The 15298-nt window shown below is 40.2% G+C and overlaps 1 protein-coding gene across 2 annotated transcripts in view; it reads left to right on the top strand.

Annotated features, from left to right (window-relative positions):
• Nucleotides 1-15298, top strand: part of CFAP47 (cilia and flagella associated protein 47) — a 647660-nt gene that overhangs the window by 22373 nt on the left and 609989 nt on the right. Inside the window, exons 4-9 of one of the 2 annotated variants that reach the window (XM_045022903.1) lie at nt 4477-4615; nt 6220-6448; nt 6866-7026; nt 8240-8373; nt 10350-10585; nt 11304-11496. In XM_045022903.1, coding sequence (XP_044878838.1) covers nt 4477-4615; nt 6220-6448; nt 6866-7026; nt 8240-8373; nt 10350-10585; nt 11304-11496 — 1092 coding nt within the window. Of the gene's footprint in view, nt 1-4476; nt 4616-6219; nt 6449-6865; nt 7027-8239; nt 8374-10349; nt 10586-11303; nt 11497-15298 lie in introns of those variants that run through there. The other variant, XM_045023700.1, reaches the window with a different exon arrangement.

A 15298-nucleotide genomic window follows, 5' to 3' on the forward strand; every position in this document is an offset into this window, starting at 1 on the left:
GTGTGGCTCTCCCTGCTGGAGGTAAGAAGCCCTAGATGGCTGCCTTCCGGCTGGGAGCAGGGAGGCAAGAATCCTGGGGGGCAGCTGGGCTCCCTGTGGGGATCTGCACAGAGCTGAGTCGTACCTCTCAACCCTCCACACTGCCCCTCTTCAGTCAGTGGAAGCACTCCTGGTGAGGATGTGCACCATCAACCCAAGGAGGTTAGTATGTAGACATCAGTCATCTCAGTGATTACTGTGGCGGGTGTAAGTCAACCTAACATAGGTTGTAGCATAGGCATGCCCTGAGAGACTGTATTAGAAATCACTAGATGTCATCTCCTTTCATTAGGCAGAATAGCTCACATATAACTGCTTTTATTACCTTTACTGAAGTCTGTGATCCCAATACCTTCCCATTGGCAAGACATGTTGCTCTAAAACTTGGTAGGAATTGCAGTGGCAAAATCCATCAGGATGAGGGATGCCTGTTACCACAGAATAAGTAGGGCAACTGTCTGTTCCAACTAGAGGGCTTTCAAATGGTCAGCATAGCTCTTGAGATCACACAAGTTGAGAAGTGTGGTGTTTCTGAGCAGGTGTCTCAAGTCCCTTAGCCTCTTGGAAGGAACCCTCTTAAGTGTACGTACCCTTCAGGAGAAAATTCTGATCTGGTATGAAAAGGCTTGTGTGGAATCTTTTAAGTGATCCCATATAAATAGACTTGGCAGAACTGAATTTTTATTTATTTATTTTTATAATTTGGACACATAATATAGATATTTATTTTTAAGCTTTTTCAACTTTCATCAGTTTAAATTTTCACAGTTAAGGGAAATTGCGTGGGGCTAAGTCTGGGTGTATGTATCAGATAATTTAATGATAATAGTTGAGATTCAAAAAGTTAAAGCTTTATAACTGTTAAAACAAATTTGTCAACATCACATGTTAAAATATACAAAGTAAATGTCCTTATCAACCTCTAATAAGCAACATTTTTCTTACTTTGACTATCTGTACATTTTTATTATTATTGATGGAAATTATTTTTTTTGTTTTTGTGTGCACAGTGAAATTGACATTCACCAACATTTACCAATACAAATCTAATCCTTCCAAGCCTACATATAAATTATTTGGCTACATTTTTTCACTTGTCAGGATTATAGGCATTTTCTTCCAGAAATCGTTTGACATCTATTCTGGGTTTCAGGGAACAAACTTAAGGTATATAATTTTTGTCTGGCCCTTGGTCATGTGCAACTTAATACATTTGGAAATGCTCACTAAAAACTTCCTGGTTTATAGCATATTAAGGTGACCCTGACTAAGCTGATGGAATCTCCTTTTGAGCCATTTGATACCTGTGAGCTCAAGTTTCTTACGTAGAAGATCATTTATTTTTTTTATGGCAGTAACTTTAGCTCATAAAATGAATAACTTTCAGGCTCCAATGAACGATCCACTTTTATATTCCCTTTTTTTAAGGATAAAGTGATTCAACTTTAGTTAATCATCCTACCATTATTTTATCCCATGCCTGTAAACCCATCCTGGTGAAGCTGTTCTTCGTAGCAGTGTCAAATTTTCTATAGATGTTTATCTAATATGGATTAAAATCCACCTGTTTTTTTTTCTTTTTTTTTCTTTTTCTTTTTTGTTCTTGTCTTACACAAAAATAACAGGGAATGTTGTTGCCAAGAGAGCCATATGAGAGTGGCTATTTAATTGCAGGTTCTCATTGTTTAAAATCTGGCAGGCCTACAACTCAAGGATCACATCAACACCCTGTTTGGGATGAGGGAAGCTTGCTGTGGCTGAAAACTTCTCATACATCTACAGGAGGTTTTTGAGGCAGCCATGTTCACATACATGCAAACATCTACTAAGCACTAGTGCTCAGATTTTGCTTGTGTTATAAAAAAATCTTTTTTGCTATAAAGTATCAAAACTGTTGCACTCTTCAGTAATTTTAGAATTTTTTGTCTTCGCATTTTATTCCAGATGTTAGATGGGGGTGTGTGTGCGTATACAGGGCCGGCTCCCGGCACCAGCATTCCAAGCTGGTGCTTGGGGCAGCAGTCTCTGTTGTTTTGCCCCCAAGCAGCGCGCTGAATTGCCACCGCGGACAGCGGGGGCAGTCCGTGTGCCCTTAGGGTGGCAGGCGCATTTCCGCGGCAGCGGCAATTCGGCAGCAGCTTCTATGTTTAGCTGTCCGCGGCGGCTTCAGCTAAACATAGAAGCTGCTGCTGAATTGCCGCCGCCGCGGAAACGCACCTGCCGCCCTAAGGGCACACGGACGGCAGTGGCAATTGAGCACGCTGCTTGGGGCGGTGAAAACTGTAGAGCCGTGTGTGTGTGTGTGTATGGAAAGGTATTAACAACGAGAACAAAAATATTTGTATATGCTGTTTACTTTGTGAAAAGTTTCAGTTATAATCTTCTGTTTTCCCTAGAATCTAATACTCAACTCTGAGAAAAGTCAATGGTGATCCATGGAATAGTATAAATCTTCTATTATACAAAGCAGTTTGTTATATAACAAAAATGCTTTGTGACAGGCATATTCAACTTGTTCTAAGTGTCTACTGAAATTTGTATTTAGTTCTGTTTTTGTAGAGATGTGTCTGCAGCAGTTTAGTCTTCTAAAGTGGGAAATCTACCACTGCTGTAAATTGCTTAGCTGTTTTTTTTATATATGTAAATAAATAATGTGGCTGAGGTAACTTCCAATTAGGGGTAAATAGCCTTTCCTTTGTACTTCTCACTACAATGTTGACAAATACTCTTTAGGGGAGATGTTAGTGTCTTCCTTTCCTGTTAGCATCATTACTAAGTAGAATATTTAGTGCTAGCAGCTGTTCACCAGACACTTTGAGTGTACACAGATTTCATATATTTTTTTTTAAATTTCTTCTATGAGGTTGGAACTTGATGTGTAACGTGCGGTTTTTGAAATCAGCTATTACTAATAAATGATCATTTATCTCCTAGAACAGAAGTAGTTGTATGAGAAGTACTGATCCTTTACCTGTTTTAAGCATATGTATAATTCACCTGGAGTGAAGTTGAGCCTGGTGTAGAAGAACCTGTATAGCCTTCTTCACCATTTAAGCCCTATGATGCAGGATGGGCTGCTGATGCAGGATTGAGCATATGGAGGTGGCTTTGTATATGCCCATGCAAAGGATAGTATTGAGGGCAGACAGGGGATGGACCGCTGAATCCTTGATTATGTGGGCCCAGTGTACCTTATATTCCCTGCAAGTAATGTTGAGGGGCAGTATCCAGACACTGGAGTTATGTCAGCGGGAGAGGGGCTGCATCTTGGCCTCTGAATGAGGGAGTAGGTTACATGTGTCCTGACTCCATGCTGTTAATCAACATAAAACTTGAGTACTCAAGCTTTATTTTGATTCTGCATCTTGTTTAAAAATCACAGAATCATAGAATCACAGGACTGGAACGAATCTCAAGAGGTCATCTCATCCAGTTCCCTGCACTCATGGCAGGACTATGTACTATCTAGACCATTTGACATGGAAGCTCTTGTGGTAACTGTAGTACATGGCTTTATATAACAGCATTTTTAATAGTTTATTGATACCTCTTGGTTGTCAGCAGGTAATATGCTGCCACATGTGGAATACATCCATTTATCTATTCTGTTGTTCAAATTGTTTGTTAATTTAAAAAAATATATATCCTACACTTGTGCTTAGATTTTTCTCATTTGTGGTGTATTACACTGCATACATACGCAGTTGTCAATTGCATGGAAGGGGACAATAGACTTCTCTTTGGTTAAGCTCTTAAACATTTGACTACTACAGCTACATAAAGCTATGTCTTAAATTTGCCAGACATGCAAAGTGTTACTAGCAACTGTTTTATGATTACATTCAGAACCCAACTGATTGTATTACATTGTCTATTACAACAATAACTTTGCACAGTGGCATTGTATATGGGCATCTGATGTTTGAGGAAAGACAGAAAAACACAAATCTTAAATGTTAGATTAGGATTTTTTGCAATATATGTGTTACGATACCATAATTTTATTTTTATGAGTTACTTTATTTTACGTACTATTTATGAAACTTTTTACTGTGTTTTTAGTTTAGTCTAAGGCCTGGTCTACACTAGGGTGGGGGGTCGAACTAAGGTACGCGACTTCAGCTACGCGAATTGCGTAGCTGAAGTCAAACTACCTTAGTTCGAACTTCTTACCTGTCCAGACGCCGCGGGATCGAAGTCCGCGGCTCCCCCGTCGACTCCGCCACCGCCGTTCGCGGTGGTGGAGTTCCGGAGTCGACGGGAGTGCATTCGGAGTTCGAACTATCGCGTCTAGATTAGACGCGATAGCTCGAACTCCGAGAAGTCGAACGCTACCCGTCAACCCGGCGGTAAGTATGGACGTACCCTAAGTGTTGAATGCTAGATAATCTTCCATTTAAATGTCATATGTAACATATCATATTATATTTGTCTTAGGTGCATTTAAAATAGACTACAACGGAAGTGTCCCTGTTAACATAGTGCCTACCAGTGGAGTGGTGGAACCCAAAACATTACAGTTGGTTAAAGTGGATATCTGTACAGATATACCCAGAGTCATTAGGGAAGTGGCAAAGTAAGTGCAGAATGTGACTGCATAAAGTCTGCTTGTTTTGGATGATTTTTTTTTTAATATCCTGTATTTCTAAAATCTCTTCAGTACAGCTATATTTATCCAGATACTGAATAACTGGAACCACAATGTGACAAGAAGAAGTTAAGTTACCGGACATCAGTTGCTGGCCCCCAATTGTCCAAAGCTTTACTTCATTAAATAGTTTTGCTGATGACATTGGCTCTGTAGAGCAATGCTGTTGGAATTGTGTGCCTGGCACCTTTACACCAGTATTAACAGGCAGTGGATACACGTCTCTTGAGCTCCACGTTCTTCTGACCAAGGGTGTACATACTCTTGCACTGTTGGTTCCTGTCTCTCTGCCAGTTGATGTGATTTGGGGAACCTTGTCCTTTCTCTTTTGGTGGAATAGTTAGAGGGTGTATTTTTAAAAAAACCTTGTATAGATTTGAGAGGCATTACAGGGTCCATTGGTATTCCCACTTCAAGTACACCGAGTCTCTCTCAGATCAGTAGAATCTTTCAAAATATAAATATTTTTAAATGTAACCATAATAGCTCTTTCCTTTTGTAAAGAGTTTTAAAAAGTTATTTAAATTTAGGACTTGATTAGTACAAAGAATCTAATTAGCCAAAAAAAATCTTTTTTCTTTGTTTTTTCTGACTTCAAGTTGTGGGTCTTACCTACCACAGTGGACCTGGGACAAATAGTGCTGCATTTGTTCAGACAAATAAGCATGATGCGTCTCCCAGTGCTTTGAAGGGTTATACAACACGCAAAGCCTTTTCTCTTCAAAAGCTTGAAGGACAAGAGCAATTGATTATAAACTCTTCTGTTAGTTCAAGAGTCCAGGAAAAGCTCTCTTGAGGAGGCAGTTTTCTGACCCAAGTAAATCAGTTTATCACGTTCCTTGGCACTGAAGCCAGGATCATCTGACAAGTCCTATCTTGTTAAAGGATGTCAAAAGCAGAGGGCTCCTAGACATGATCCATCTAAGATGGTTCAATTATTGAAGGGTTTAAAATCTTCAGATCATAAGAACATAAGAACGGCCGTACCGGGTCCAGCAACAGGGGAGTCTGGCTTCTCTATTACAGGGGAATTGAGAGATTTTTAGACTGAGCTAGGTTTTTATATGCTCAGATGAAGTGGGTTTTAGCCCATGAAAGTTTATGCCCAAATAAATTTGTTAGTCTCTAAGGTGCCACAAGTACTCCTCGTTCTTTTTGCTGATACATACTAACACGGCTACCACTCTGAAGTGAGTAGAATGTAAGGCTCCAAGGATATGGTTGCCACTCACCTCCTAACTGCTGGTACTGCTCAAAAAAACCCCAGTGCCCCATGTGTGATATTTTTTTCCACCATGACTCTGCAGAGACAACACACTCAGAGAACACAATTTATAATGGTACATAATCTCTTCGTACTGTAGAATGTGTTTGTTTTTGTGCCAGTGTGATTAGTTTAAATTCTCTGATATAGTTGACTAAATCAAAGGCATATAGTAAACAAACTAAAGCTCCAATAAAATTCATAAATTATTCTTGTATGAATTTTAGATGTGTACATCTCATTTTTTCTCTGTTACTCTTTCCAACAGAGTGGAATTGCAAGGTCGTGGTATCACAAACTTAAGGATAGAAGCTCATGTAGTTGAACAAGTTCTTGAATTATTAGGTCTGTCTCATGCAAACACACTAGAATGTATTCATTTTGGATCTGTCTATTTTGGAACTTCAAATACTGAACAAGTGGCTCTGTACAATAAAAGCCCAGAGACCATGAACTGGGTGGCAGTGCTGGAGGACGATGCCGTTGGAGGAGAGATGGTGAGGAAACAATGTTGAATTTTTTAAAATTTCAGTGCAAAGATGTTTTGATGACTGCTTTTCATTCTCTCTCTTTTTTTACAGCCTCCCTCTATTAGTGTCCCTTACCTTGCTCTTCTTTCAGTCAGTACAGTTGCTGAAAGATATGTCCAACAGCAGGACTGTCGTTATAGGTTTACTCTCAATGAAAGTGTTCATACCAGCAAGAAATCAAGTCAACTTTCTTTAAAAAAGAGTCAATTTCATATCCCCCTGCTAATGTTAGTGAGTTTTACAGTATAAATTGAGAGATAGGTGGTAGTGTTATATTTTCCTACTTAAACCCTTTTTGCTTCTGTCTCTTGTTGCTGTGTGAAAGATCCACACTAAAAGGGGAAATTGACATAACTATATTTCACATTTTGTGTTGTCTTACAGGGCACACATCTTCAGAAGAGTACTGATGCTGTCTTACAAGAATTGAACTTCATAAATAGAACCAAAGAGCTAGATATTTCAACTTTGATCTCCTGCATTCCCAACCAAGGAACCTTGCTACCTTATCAGAAAACTGTGGTTACACTGTGCTTTAGTCCAAAGTAAGTACAAAGTGCAACCTTAAGAGGCTGACACAATAAAAGATGTAATTAAGTGTAGGCAAATCTATTTGCAGCTGTTAGATGTATTAAATTAACCCTGATGTCTCAAATTATTTCCTCTCAATGTGCACAGATCAATGCTAGTTTGCTGCTTATGGACAGTTTTTATATAAGAAATTAGGTTTCTAATTTATTTTACAGAGTTAAAAGTAAATTAATAAAATAATACATTTTTGTTTGATAAACAAAGATGTGTACATTTTCCCCAGATTAAATCTACAAATTTCCGTTTAGTTCATCCTCCAAAGTAATAGCAGATCAATCCAGTCAAGGAGGTTTATTTTACTGTTCAAAAATAATTTTTAAACTCTTCTTGATGGCTAAAAGTTTTGCTGAGAGGCTTTGACAACTAAGTTCTTATAACTGATATAACTTTTCTTGGATGAAAAATTGTGTGTGAGTGCGGGGGAGGGGGGGGGAGAGAAATCTTTTGAATTAGGATAGTTCGTCACCTTCAAGTTCCTGTTACATTCCCCATTGCAGATGCAGCGTACTACAGCAGTTGATGATCTGGTGTTTTACACACTTGGTCTGTGCATGCCAGCATGTATGTACACGTTCCATAGTAACATCTCATCCTGACACTAGTGACAAGAACAGAAAAAAGATCTACCTAGCTGTAAAGTAGTTAATAATTCACTACAATTTACTTCAGCAACCAGAAAGTTGGATAACATTTTTTTTTCATGTTTCTGGGCAACAAGAGGAGTATTAAATTCTCAAGAGGAACTGATTTCCCCCTCTTCCACCCTCCCACCCCCCCGTTGAATATGCAGAAATGGTTGTGAGACTCCCACTGTTTTCAAGTTTGGTAACTTCCTTTAACTTGAATGTCACTAGAATAATGTCAACTTGGTGGTCTGAAAGAACAGAAACATCGCCATCACCAGGTTTATATAGGGCAGCTACAGGGCTTCCTTGTATACTTGTGTATGTATGTCATTAGAGTTGATGTGGCTATACCCTCTGCTGCTTTTGGGACGTGGGAGCTGCAGACTACTATATCTGAGTAGTCCCGTCCGTTTCAGTACTGTGTTCAATTTTAAAGTCTCATTTGTCTGAGCTGTAACAGGATTGTGGAAATCAAATGAACTGATGAAAAATTACCATTGATTAATAATATGTATGGTATTTAACGATTGTGAATTTACAGGCAATTTAAAAGAGACGTTGGACTTACTGAATTTCCACCAAGACAAGATTATGCACTGTTTTTGAGATTTGAGGCCATAGGAAGTAAAGATGGCTTTCTGCAGGCTCTGAATGGTGACAACATACCAATCAAAGGTATGTTATTAGAAATATATAGTTTACATGTGGAAAACTTTGAACCTTTTTACTTTTTCCACGTCAGATTAGTAATGTTAAAGGGGACCTGTATATGTTGTGGGGACCTGCACATGTACATTAAGAGAACTGTGCTGAATGCTTCAAATAGTGAGGAAAAGGGCAGCCTTGACTTTTAAGATTCTAACTTGGAAGTGGAGGGGAAGGGGAAAATAAATTTAGAATCATTTGTCATGAATGCACCTTTTGGCTGCAGGAATTTAGTATTTAATTGTAGGTTTAACTAATCTTTAACAAATAGATTTGTAAATCACCAAAGTTTATGGTTAGGTCAAAATGATTGTGTTTTTCCAATTTTAATAAACCAAGAGGGTTTTAAATGATCTTTAAAAAAAGGAAAAAGGAAGATCCGGGGAACTACAGGCCAGTCAGTCTCACCTCAGTCCCTGGAAAAATCATGGAACAGGTCCTCAAGGAATCAATTCTGAACCACTTAAAGGAGGGGAAAGTGATCAGGAACAGTCAGCATGGATTCACCAAGGGCAAGTCATGCCTGACTAACCTAATTGCCTTCTATGATGAGATAACCGGCTCTGTGGATGAGGGGAAAGCAGTGGATGTGCTATTTCTGGACTTTAGCAAAGCTTTTGATACAGTCTCCCACAGTATTCTTGCCAGCAAGTTAAAGAAGTATGGGCTGGATGAATGGACGGTAAGGTGGATAGAAAACTGGCTAGATGGTCGGGCTCAACGGGTAGTGATCAATGGTTCCATGTCTAGTTGGCAGCTGGTATCAAGTGGAGTGCCCCAAGAGTCGGTGCTGGGGCCGGTTTTGTTCAATATCTTCATTAATGATCTGGAGGATGGTGTGGACTGCACCCTTAGCAAGTTTGCAGATGACACTAAACTGGGAGGAGTGGTTGATACGCTGGAGGGTAGGGATAGGATACAGAGGGACCTAGACAAATTAGAGGATTGGGCCAAAAGAAATATGATGAGGTTCAACAAAGACAAGTGCAGAGTCCTGCACTTAGGACAGAAGAATCCCATGCACTGCTACAGACTAGGGACCGAATGGCTGGGCAGCAGTTCTGCAGAAAAAGACCTAGGTTACGGTGGACGAAAAGCTGAATATGAGTCAACAGTATGCCCTTGTTGCCAAGAAGGCTAATGGCATTTTGGGTTGTATAAGTAGGGGCATTTCCAGCAGATCGAGGGACGTGATCATTCCCCTCTATTCAGCACTGGTGAGGCCTCATCTGGAGTACTGTGTCCAGTTTTGGGCCCCACACTACAAGAAGGATGTGGATAAATTGGAGAGAGTCCAGCGGAGGGCAACAAAAATGATTAGGGGGCTGGAACACATGACTTATGAGGAGAGGCTGAGGGAACTGGGATTGTTTAGCCTGCAGAAGAGAAGAATGAGGGGGGATTTGATAGCTGCTTTCAACTACCTGAAAGGGGGTTCCAAAGAGGATGGATCTAGACTGTTCTCAGTGGTAGAAGATGACAGAACAAGGAGTAATGGTCTCAAGTTGCAGAGGGGGAGGTTTAGGTTGGACATTAGGAAAAACTTTTTCACTAGGAGGGTGGTGAAGAACTGGAATGGGTTACCTAGGGAGGTGGTGGAATCTCCTTCCTTAGAGGTTTTTAAGGTCAGGCTTGACAAAGCCCTGGCTGGGATGATTTAGTTGGGTTTGGTCCTGCTTTGAGCCGGGGGTTGGACTAGATGACCTCCTGAGGTCCCTTCCAACCCTGAGATTCTATGATTCTATGTGTTAGCCTATATAAATAAGCATGTACATCTTGCATTAAGTTTGTGGCCAATTATATTACAATTCTGAAACACAGTATTAGAAAAGAAACCGTGTTACTTCCTAATATTACATATTCTGTGGCTGTAAGCGTCTAAAACTGTTTCATGTCTTTTTAATTCAATATCGTATTTTATACTTGTTTCTTACTCTCTTGTGCAGAGACTCATCCTCATCATGTGGAGTTAGCTTTGACAGGTTCAGGGCTTCCTGTCATGTTAACTTTCAGTCCAGGACCAGTTGTTAATTTTATGGACTGTTTCATGGGTGAACACACAGAGATTATGTGCACTCTCAAAAATGAATCTGAGTCACTTCCAGTAACATTCAGCTTCCAAAAGATAGCGCATTTTAATATTTGTCCCGAAAAAGGGAAAGTAAAAGAAAAATGTACAAAGGTAATGTAAATATTCATCTTTTCCCAGTAAATAGATACTTGGTTGGAAAGATGAGGACACCATTATGGTTTACAATTGTTCATGTTAGAACTGTACATTGTTTTGTTTGTGGTGAATTCACTTAAGGAGAGGTTCCACATTTCCTTTTATATGAGCCAAGCTCATAATTTGTCAATATAGAACCATTCAGTGGACGCTGTCAAAGCACCAAATACTATCAATTTTCAAATGGGGAGGGATGGGAAAGTACATTTTGTAGTGACTATGACCTTCATCCTGCAAAGACACAGATACTTAAGTAAAATTGCTCATGTTCCTAAATCTTTGCAGGATAAGGCCTTAGGTTTAACTGTTCCATTAAATCACATATTTTAGCTTCTTTTCCTTTTATGGAGCACAAAGGTATGCACAGTTAGAACAAATATATAAGTAACTTTTATGAACAGATACATTCAGGGCACCGTGAAGATGTGTAACTATATTAGTCTACAAAATTGAGCTTATAAAATTCTGTTAATGCTTAACAGATCTATACTTTTTAATTTGCTCAATTACATGTAATAATTAGTACTATGAAAAAGCAAGTAGTACCCTTAAAATAAATTTAAATCACCATGATGCAACTAATTTGTAATCAAGAAGAGTCTACATAATATCTCTGCTTTATTTTTAATAAAATGTTTCATAGCAATGTTCTTTTTTTTTTTTTTTTTTTTAGGATGTGATGTTTTCATTTGCTCCACGTCAAGCAGGAACCTTTACAGTGAAGCAAGTCGTAGATATTTTCGGTTCAGTGGCAGAGGAAGATAACTTACAGTCTTTGAAGATCAAACCCTTTCATCAAATACATTTAAGTTTTACTGGTGTATGCAAACCGAAACCCAAGAAAATTATGTTTAAAATCAACCCTGGTATGTTACTAAACAAAAAATTCTAAGTGTTTTTCATTTTTAGAAATATGCTTCTTAACAGGTGTTCAAAGATATGTATGCCGGCAATAAGTGTTGTGTTTGCCATGAAGGACAGCAGAGCGAGTGGTTCCATGTGAGAATGGGAGTTAGACAAGGGTGCGTTATTTCGCCCATCCTATTTCTTGTGGTCATAGATTGGGTGATGCGGAAAGCCACTGAAGATAGGCCAAGAGGGATCGCATGGGGACCCTCTGGTCATATTGAAGACTGTGACTTTGCGGATGATATCGCCCTGATTTCGAGCTCTCAGACGGACCTCCAAGAGAAGACTGATAGAGTAGGTAGAGTAGCAAGGTGCGTAGGACTTAATATCCATGCCGGTAAGAGCAAAATAATGAAAGTAAAAACAGCCAGCTCGACGAAGACAGTGTTATGTGACGTAGAATTGGAGGAGGTGAACGACTTCAAATATCTTGGTAGTTACATATCGGCTGATGGCAATATTCAGAAGGAGATATCTACCAGAATCGGTCTTGCAGCAAATGCATTCTATAGACTTCAGAATATTTGGAGGTCAACCATCTTGCAAATGAAAACCAAGGTAGAGATCTATAGGTCGAACGTCCGCTCTGTGTTGCTCTATGCGGCGGAAACATGAAGGACCAACAAGAAGATAGAAAGTCGGCTTCGGGGCTTTGAAGGAAGGTGTCTTAGGCGAATTCTTAACATACATTGGCCACAGCGTATCACCAGTGTTGAAGTGAGCCGATTAATGGGCATCAACAATATAGTGGATGAAGCCAAACAACGAAGATGGAGGTGGCTGGGGCATGTGTTGAGAATGGGTGCTGATAGACACCCTCGTATTGCCCTACGATGGACACCACAAGGAAGGAGGAGGAGAGGTAGACCATTGGGGACGTGGCGAAGGACCATTGAAGAGGAAATGAAAGGTATGGGAATAAAGTGGGATGAACTCTGCTGTCTCGCTCAAGAACAAAATGAATGGAGGAAAGTGGTTGGCGCCTTATGCGCCACAGGGAGTGAATAATAAGAAGAAGAACAGGCGTTAGGAATGGAGTCCGTTCATATTTTAGCCATTGTTTTAAAAAACATTTTTCTTTGAAAGATGAAAGAATACTCACTTCATTAAAATATATCCATAGTAATTGTGGTGGTTTTTTTTTTAAATTTTTACATGATTTATCTAATCAGGGTTTAACTTTGTGCTGCTTTATATGATCCTGAGGATTTGCAGTCTTATGTTTTACATTAAGAAATATTGTACTGTACTTTTGTATTTAACTATCTTGAACAATCCTGGTAATTTATCTTTCATTGTAATGTATCTGTTAATACCCTCCACCTAACTCCCACTGAGTTAGGTGCCTTAAAAACCTTTGAGGATCTGGACCAAAATGCCTGTTTACCAGAATAAATACATGGAGATGGTTATTTACTAGAAGGAACACTGTCAGGCTGAAAGTTTTATATTTATATATAAAATACTTATGTGGTGAACTGATAATACCTTGGATTATTGAAAATGAAAATTTAAAAAAAATTAGTAGTGTTTATCATTTATACTGTTTGTTCACTCTTTGCATTTCACTCACATCAAACATAATCATTTTCTGGTAGTTATGCACTTGCACAGGGCTGCTGTGTTTGGATTCCAAACAGTGACATGGACCATGCAGAATAAGTTAGGAGGGACAATATATACCACAGGTGTTAATGTTTTTTGAGGCTACTATTACCCCATGATTTCAACACCACACCCAGCTCTTTGATCTTTTCCCATATCACTGTCTTGCAACTACCCCAGTCCTATGAATCTGTGATATCCATAGCAAAAATGATATTCCAGAGCATAAAGCAACTCCCTCATATTCCCAGTTGTTACTTGTCCTTGTTTCTAATATCTTATAAGAGATCCTGCCTAACAGTGTTGATTTGGCCAAGACTACTGTTGGTTTCAGAAACCCAGTTCTTGGCTAGTGTCCAAGATGCTGTGACACTTAAATTCTGAAGTTTTGCTACATGGCTTGTCTTCATTATGAGCCACCAAGCTTGTGGTTTGGAGGAATTGTTTTGTTCTATGGGACAGTCCAATAATTATTTTAAAGTCCATACTCTTTATTGATTATTATGTTTTCAATTTATGTAAACTTAAAGGTGACAGGCAATGAAAGAAAATACATGGGCTACAGATGTATGTTTAAATGGTTATTCATTTTAGATGTGATTTGATGGTTCAAATGTATTTTTTTGTGTGTGTGTAAACACATCCATTTCTTTCATGTCCAGGGAGTTTACTTTGCTGCCCATTTTAGCTCCTGTTTCTTACTACCTTCCCCAACCCTTAGGTTTCTGGTCAATCATATAGCATAAGGACAGGACTTCTGGAAAAAACATTTCCATTTGGTCGCCCAGGAAGTACTGCAATATGAGACCTGGCCAGTTTGAGAGTCATCTGACAAATTAGAATGGGAGACTGCCTAATAACAAGCCTATGCTCTCAAGAGAGAACTTTTCCCTGCCCAAAAAAAAAAAATAAATAAAAAAATTCCAGTAGGGTTTCAAAGTTGGGATGGAAGAAAACATGTTCCCCCTCCCCCCTCCCTGGTTATGCCTATGAATGCTGTGAGGAAATGGTTATATTCAAACAAACTATTTTAACTGGATTAATTTTATACATGATAAACTTCTATTAATGTAGTTATGCAGAACTTTAAAAAAAATACTTCTCCATTATGGATTTAACTGCCTGGCTGTGTTTCTCTAATTTAAAAACAATATAGGAAAGCAGACCATATACGTTAGTAATAAATTAATTTCAAACTATATACTAGTAAAATCAAGAGAAACTGTGGAATATATAAATGTACTGTCTGATTCTCTTCTCTTACACTAGTTCAAAATCTGTATTGTTGATTGTATTATGGAAGCACCTAGAGCAGGGGCGGGCAAACTGTTTGGCCTGAGGGCTGCATCGGGTTTTGGAAATTGTATGGAGGACTGGTTAGGGGAGGGCATGTGGGGCTTGGTGCCGCCTTCCCCCCGCTCCCTGTCCCCTGACCACCCCCAGAACTCCCGCCCTTGATTGCCCCCCGCCACCCCATCCAATCCCCCTCCTTCTTGACTACTCCCCCAGACCCTTGCCCCATCCAACCACCCCTTTTCCTGTCCCCTGACTGCCCCCTGCAGCCCCATCCAACCCTCCCCTTCCTGACTGCCCCCCTCCCAGACTCCTGCCCCCATTAACCCCCCTGTTCCCCGCCCTCTGACCGCTCTGACCCCTATCCACACCCCTGCCCCCTGACCACCACCCCCAAACTCCCCTGCCCTCTATCCAATGCCCCCCGCTGCCTGGAGCACCAGTGGCTGGCGGTACTGCAGCCACGCACTGCGCAGCACAGAGCACTGAGTCAGGCCAGGCTCTGCAGCGGCACTGCCCCAGGAGCTCACAGCCCTGCCACCCAGAGCATTACGCCGGCGGTGGGGTAAGCTGAGGCTGTGGGGGAGGGGGAACAGCAGGGGAGGGGCCGAGGGCCAGCCTCTCAGGGCAGGAGGGTCCCGCGGGCCGGATGTGGCCTGCGGGCCGGATGTAGCCCACAGGCCGTAGTTTGCCCACCTCTGACCTAGAGGTCCCATCTGACATCAGGGCTACATTTTGCTTTTTGTTGCTCATACGTAGTAAGAGATAATCATTGCCCCAAAATCTTTATAATCTGAATATACAAGAGTGATAAAGCATGAGAGAGAGAGAGAGAGAGGAAATATTAGGAATTAAGTACCA

This window comes from Mauremys mutica, chromosome 1 (genome assembly GCF_020497125.1).
Source record: "Mauremys mutica isolate MM-2020 ecotype Southern chromosome 1, ASM2049712v1, whole genome shotgun sequence".
Lineage (NCBI taxonomy): Eukaryota > Metazoa > Chordata > Testudines > Geoemydidae > Mauremys > Mauremys mutica.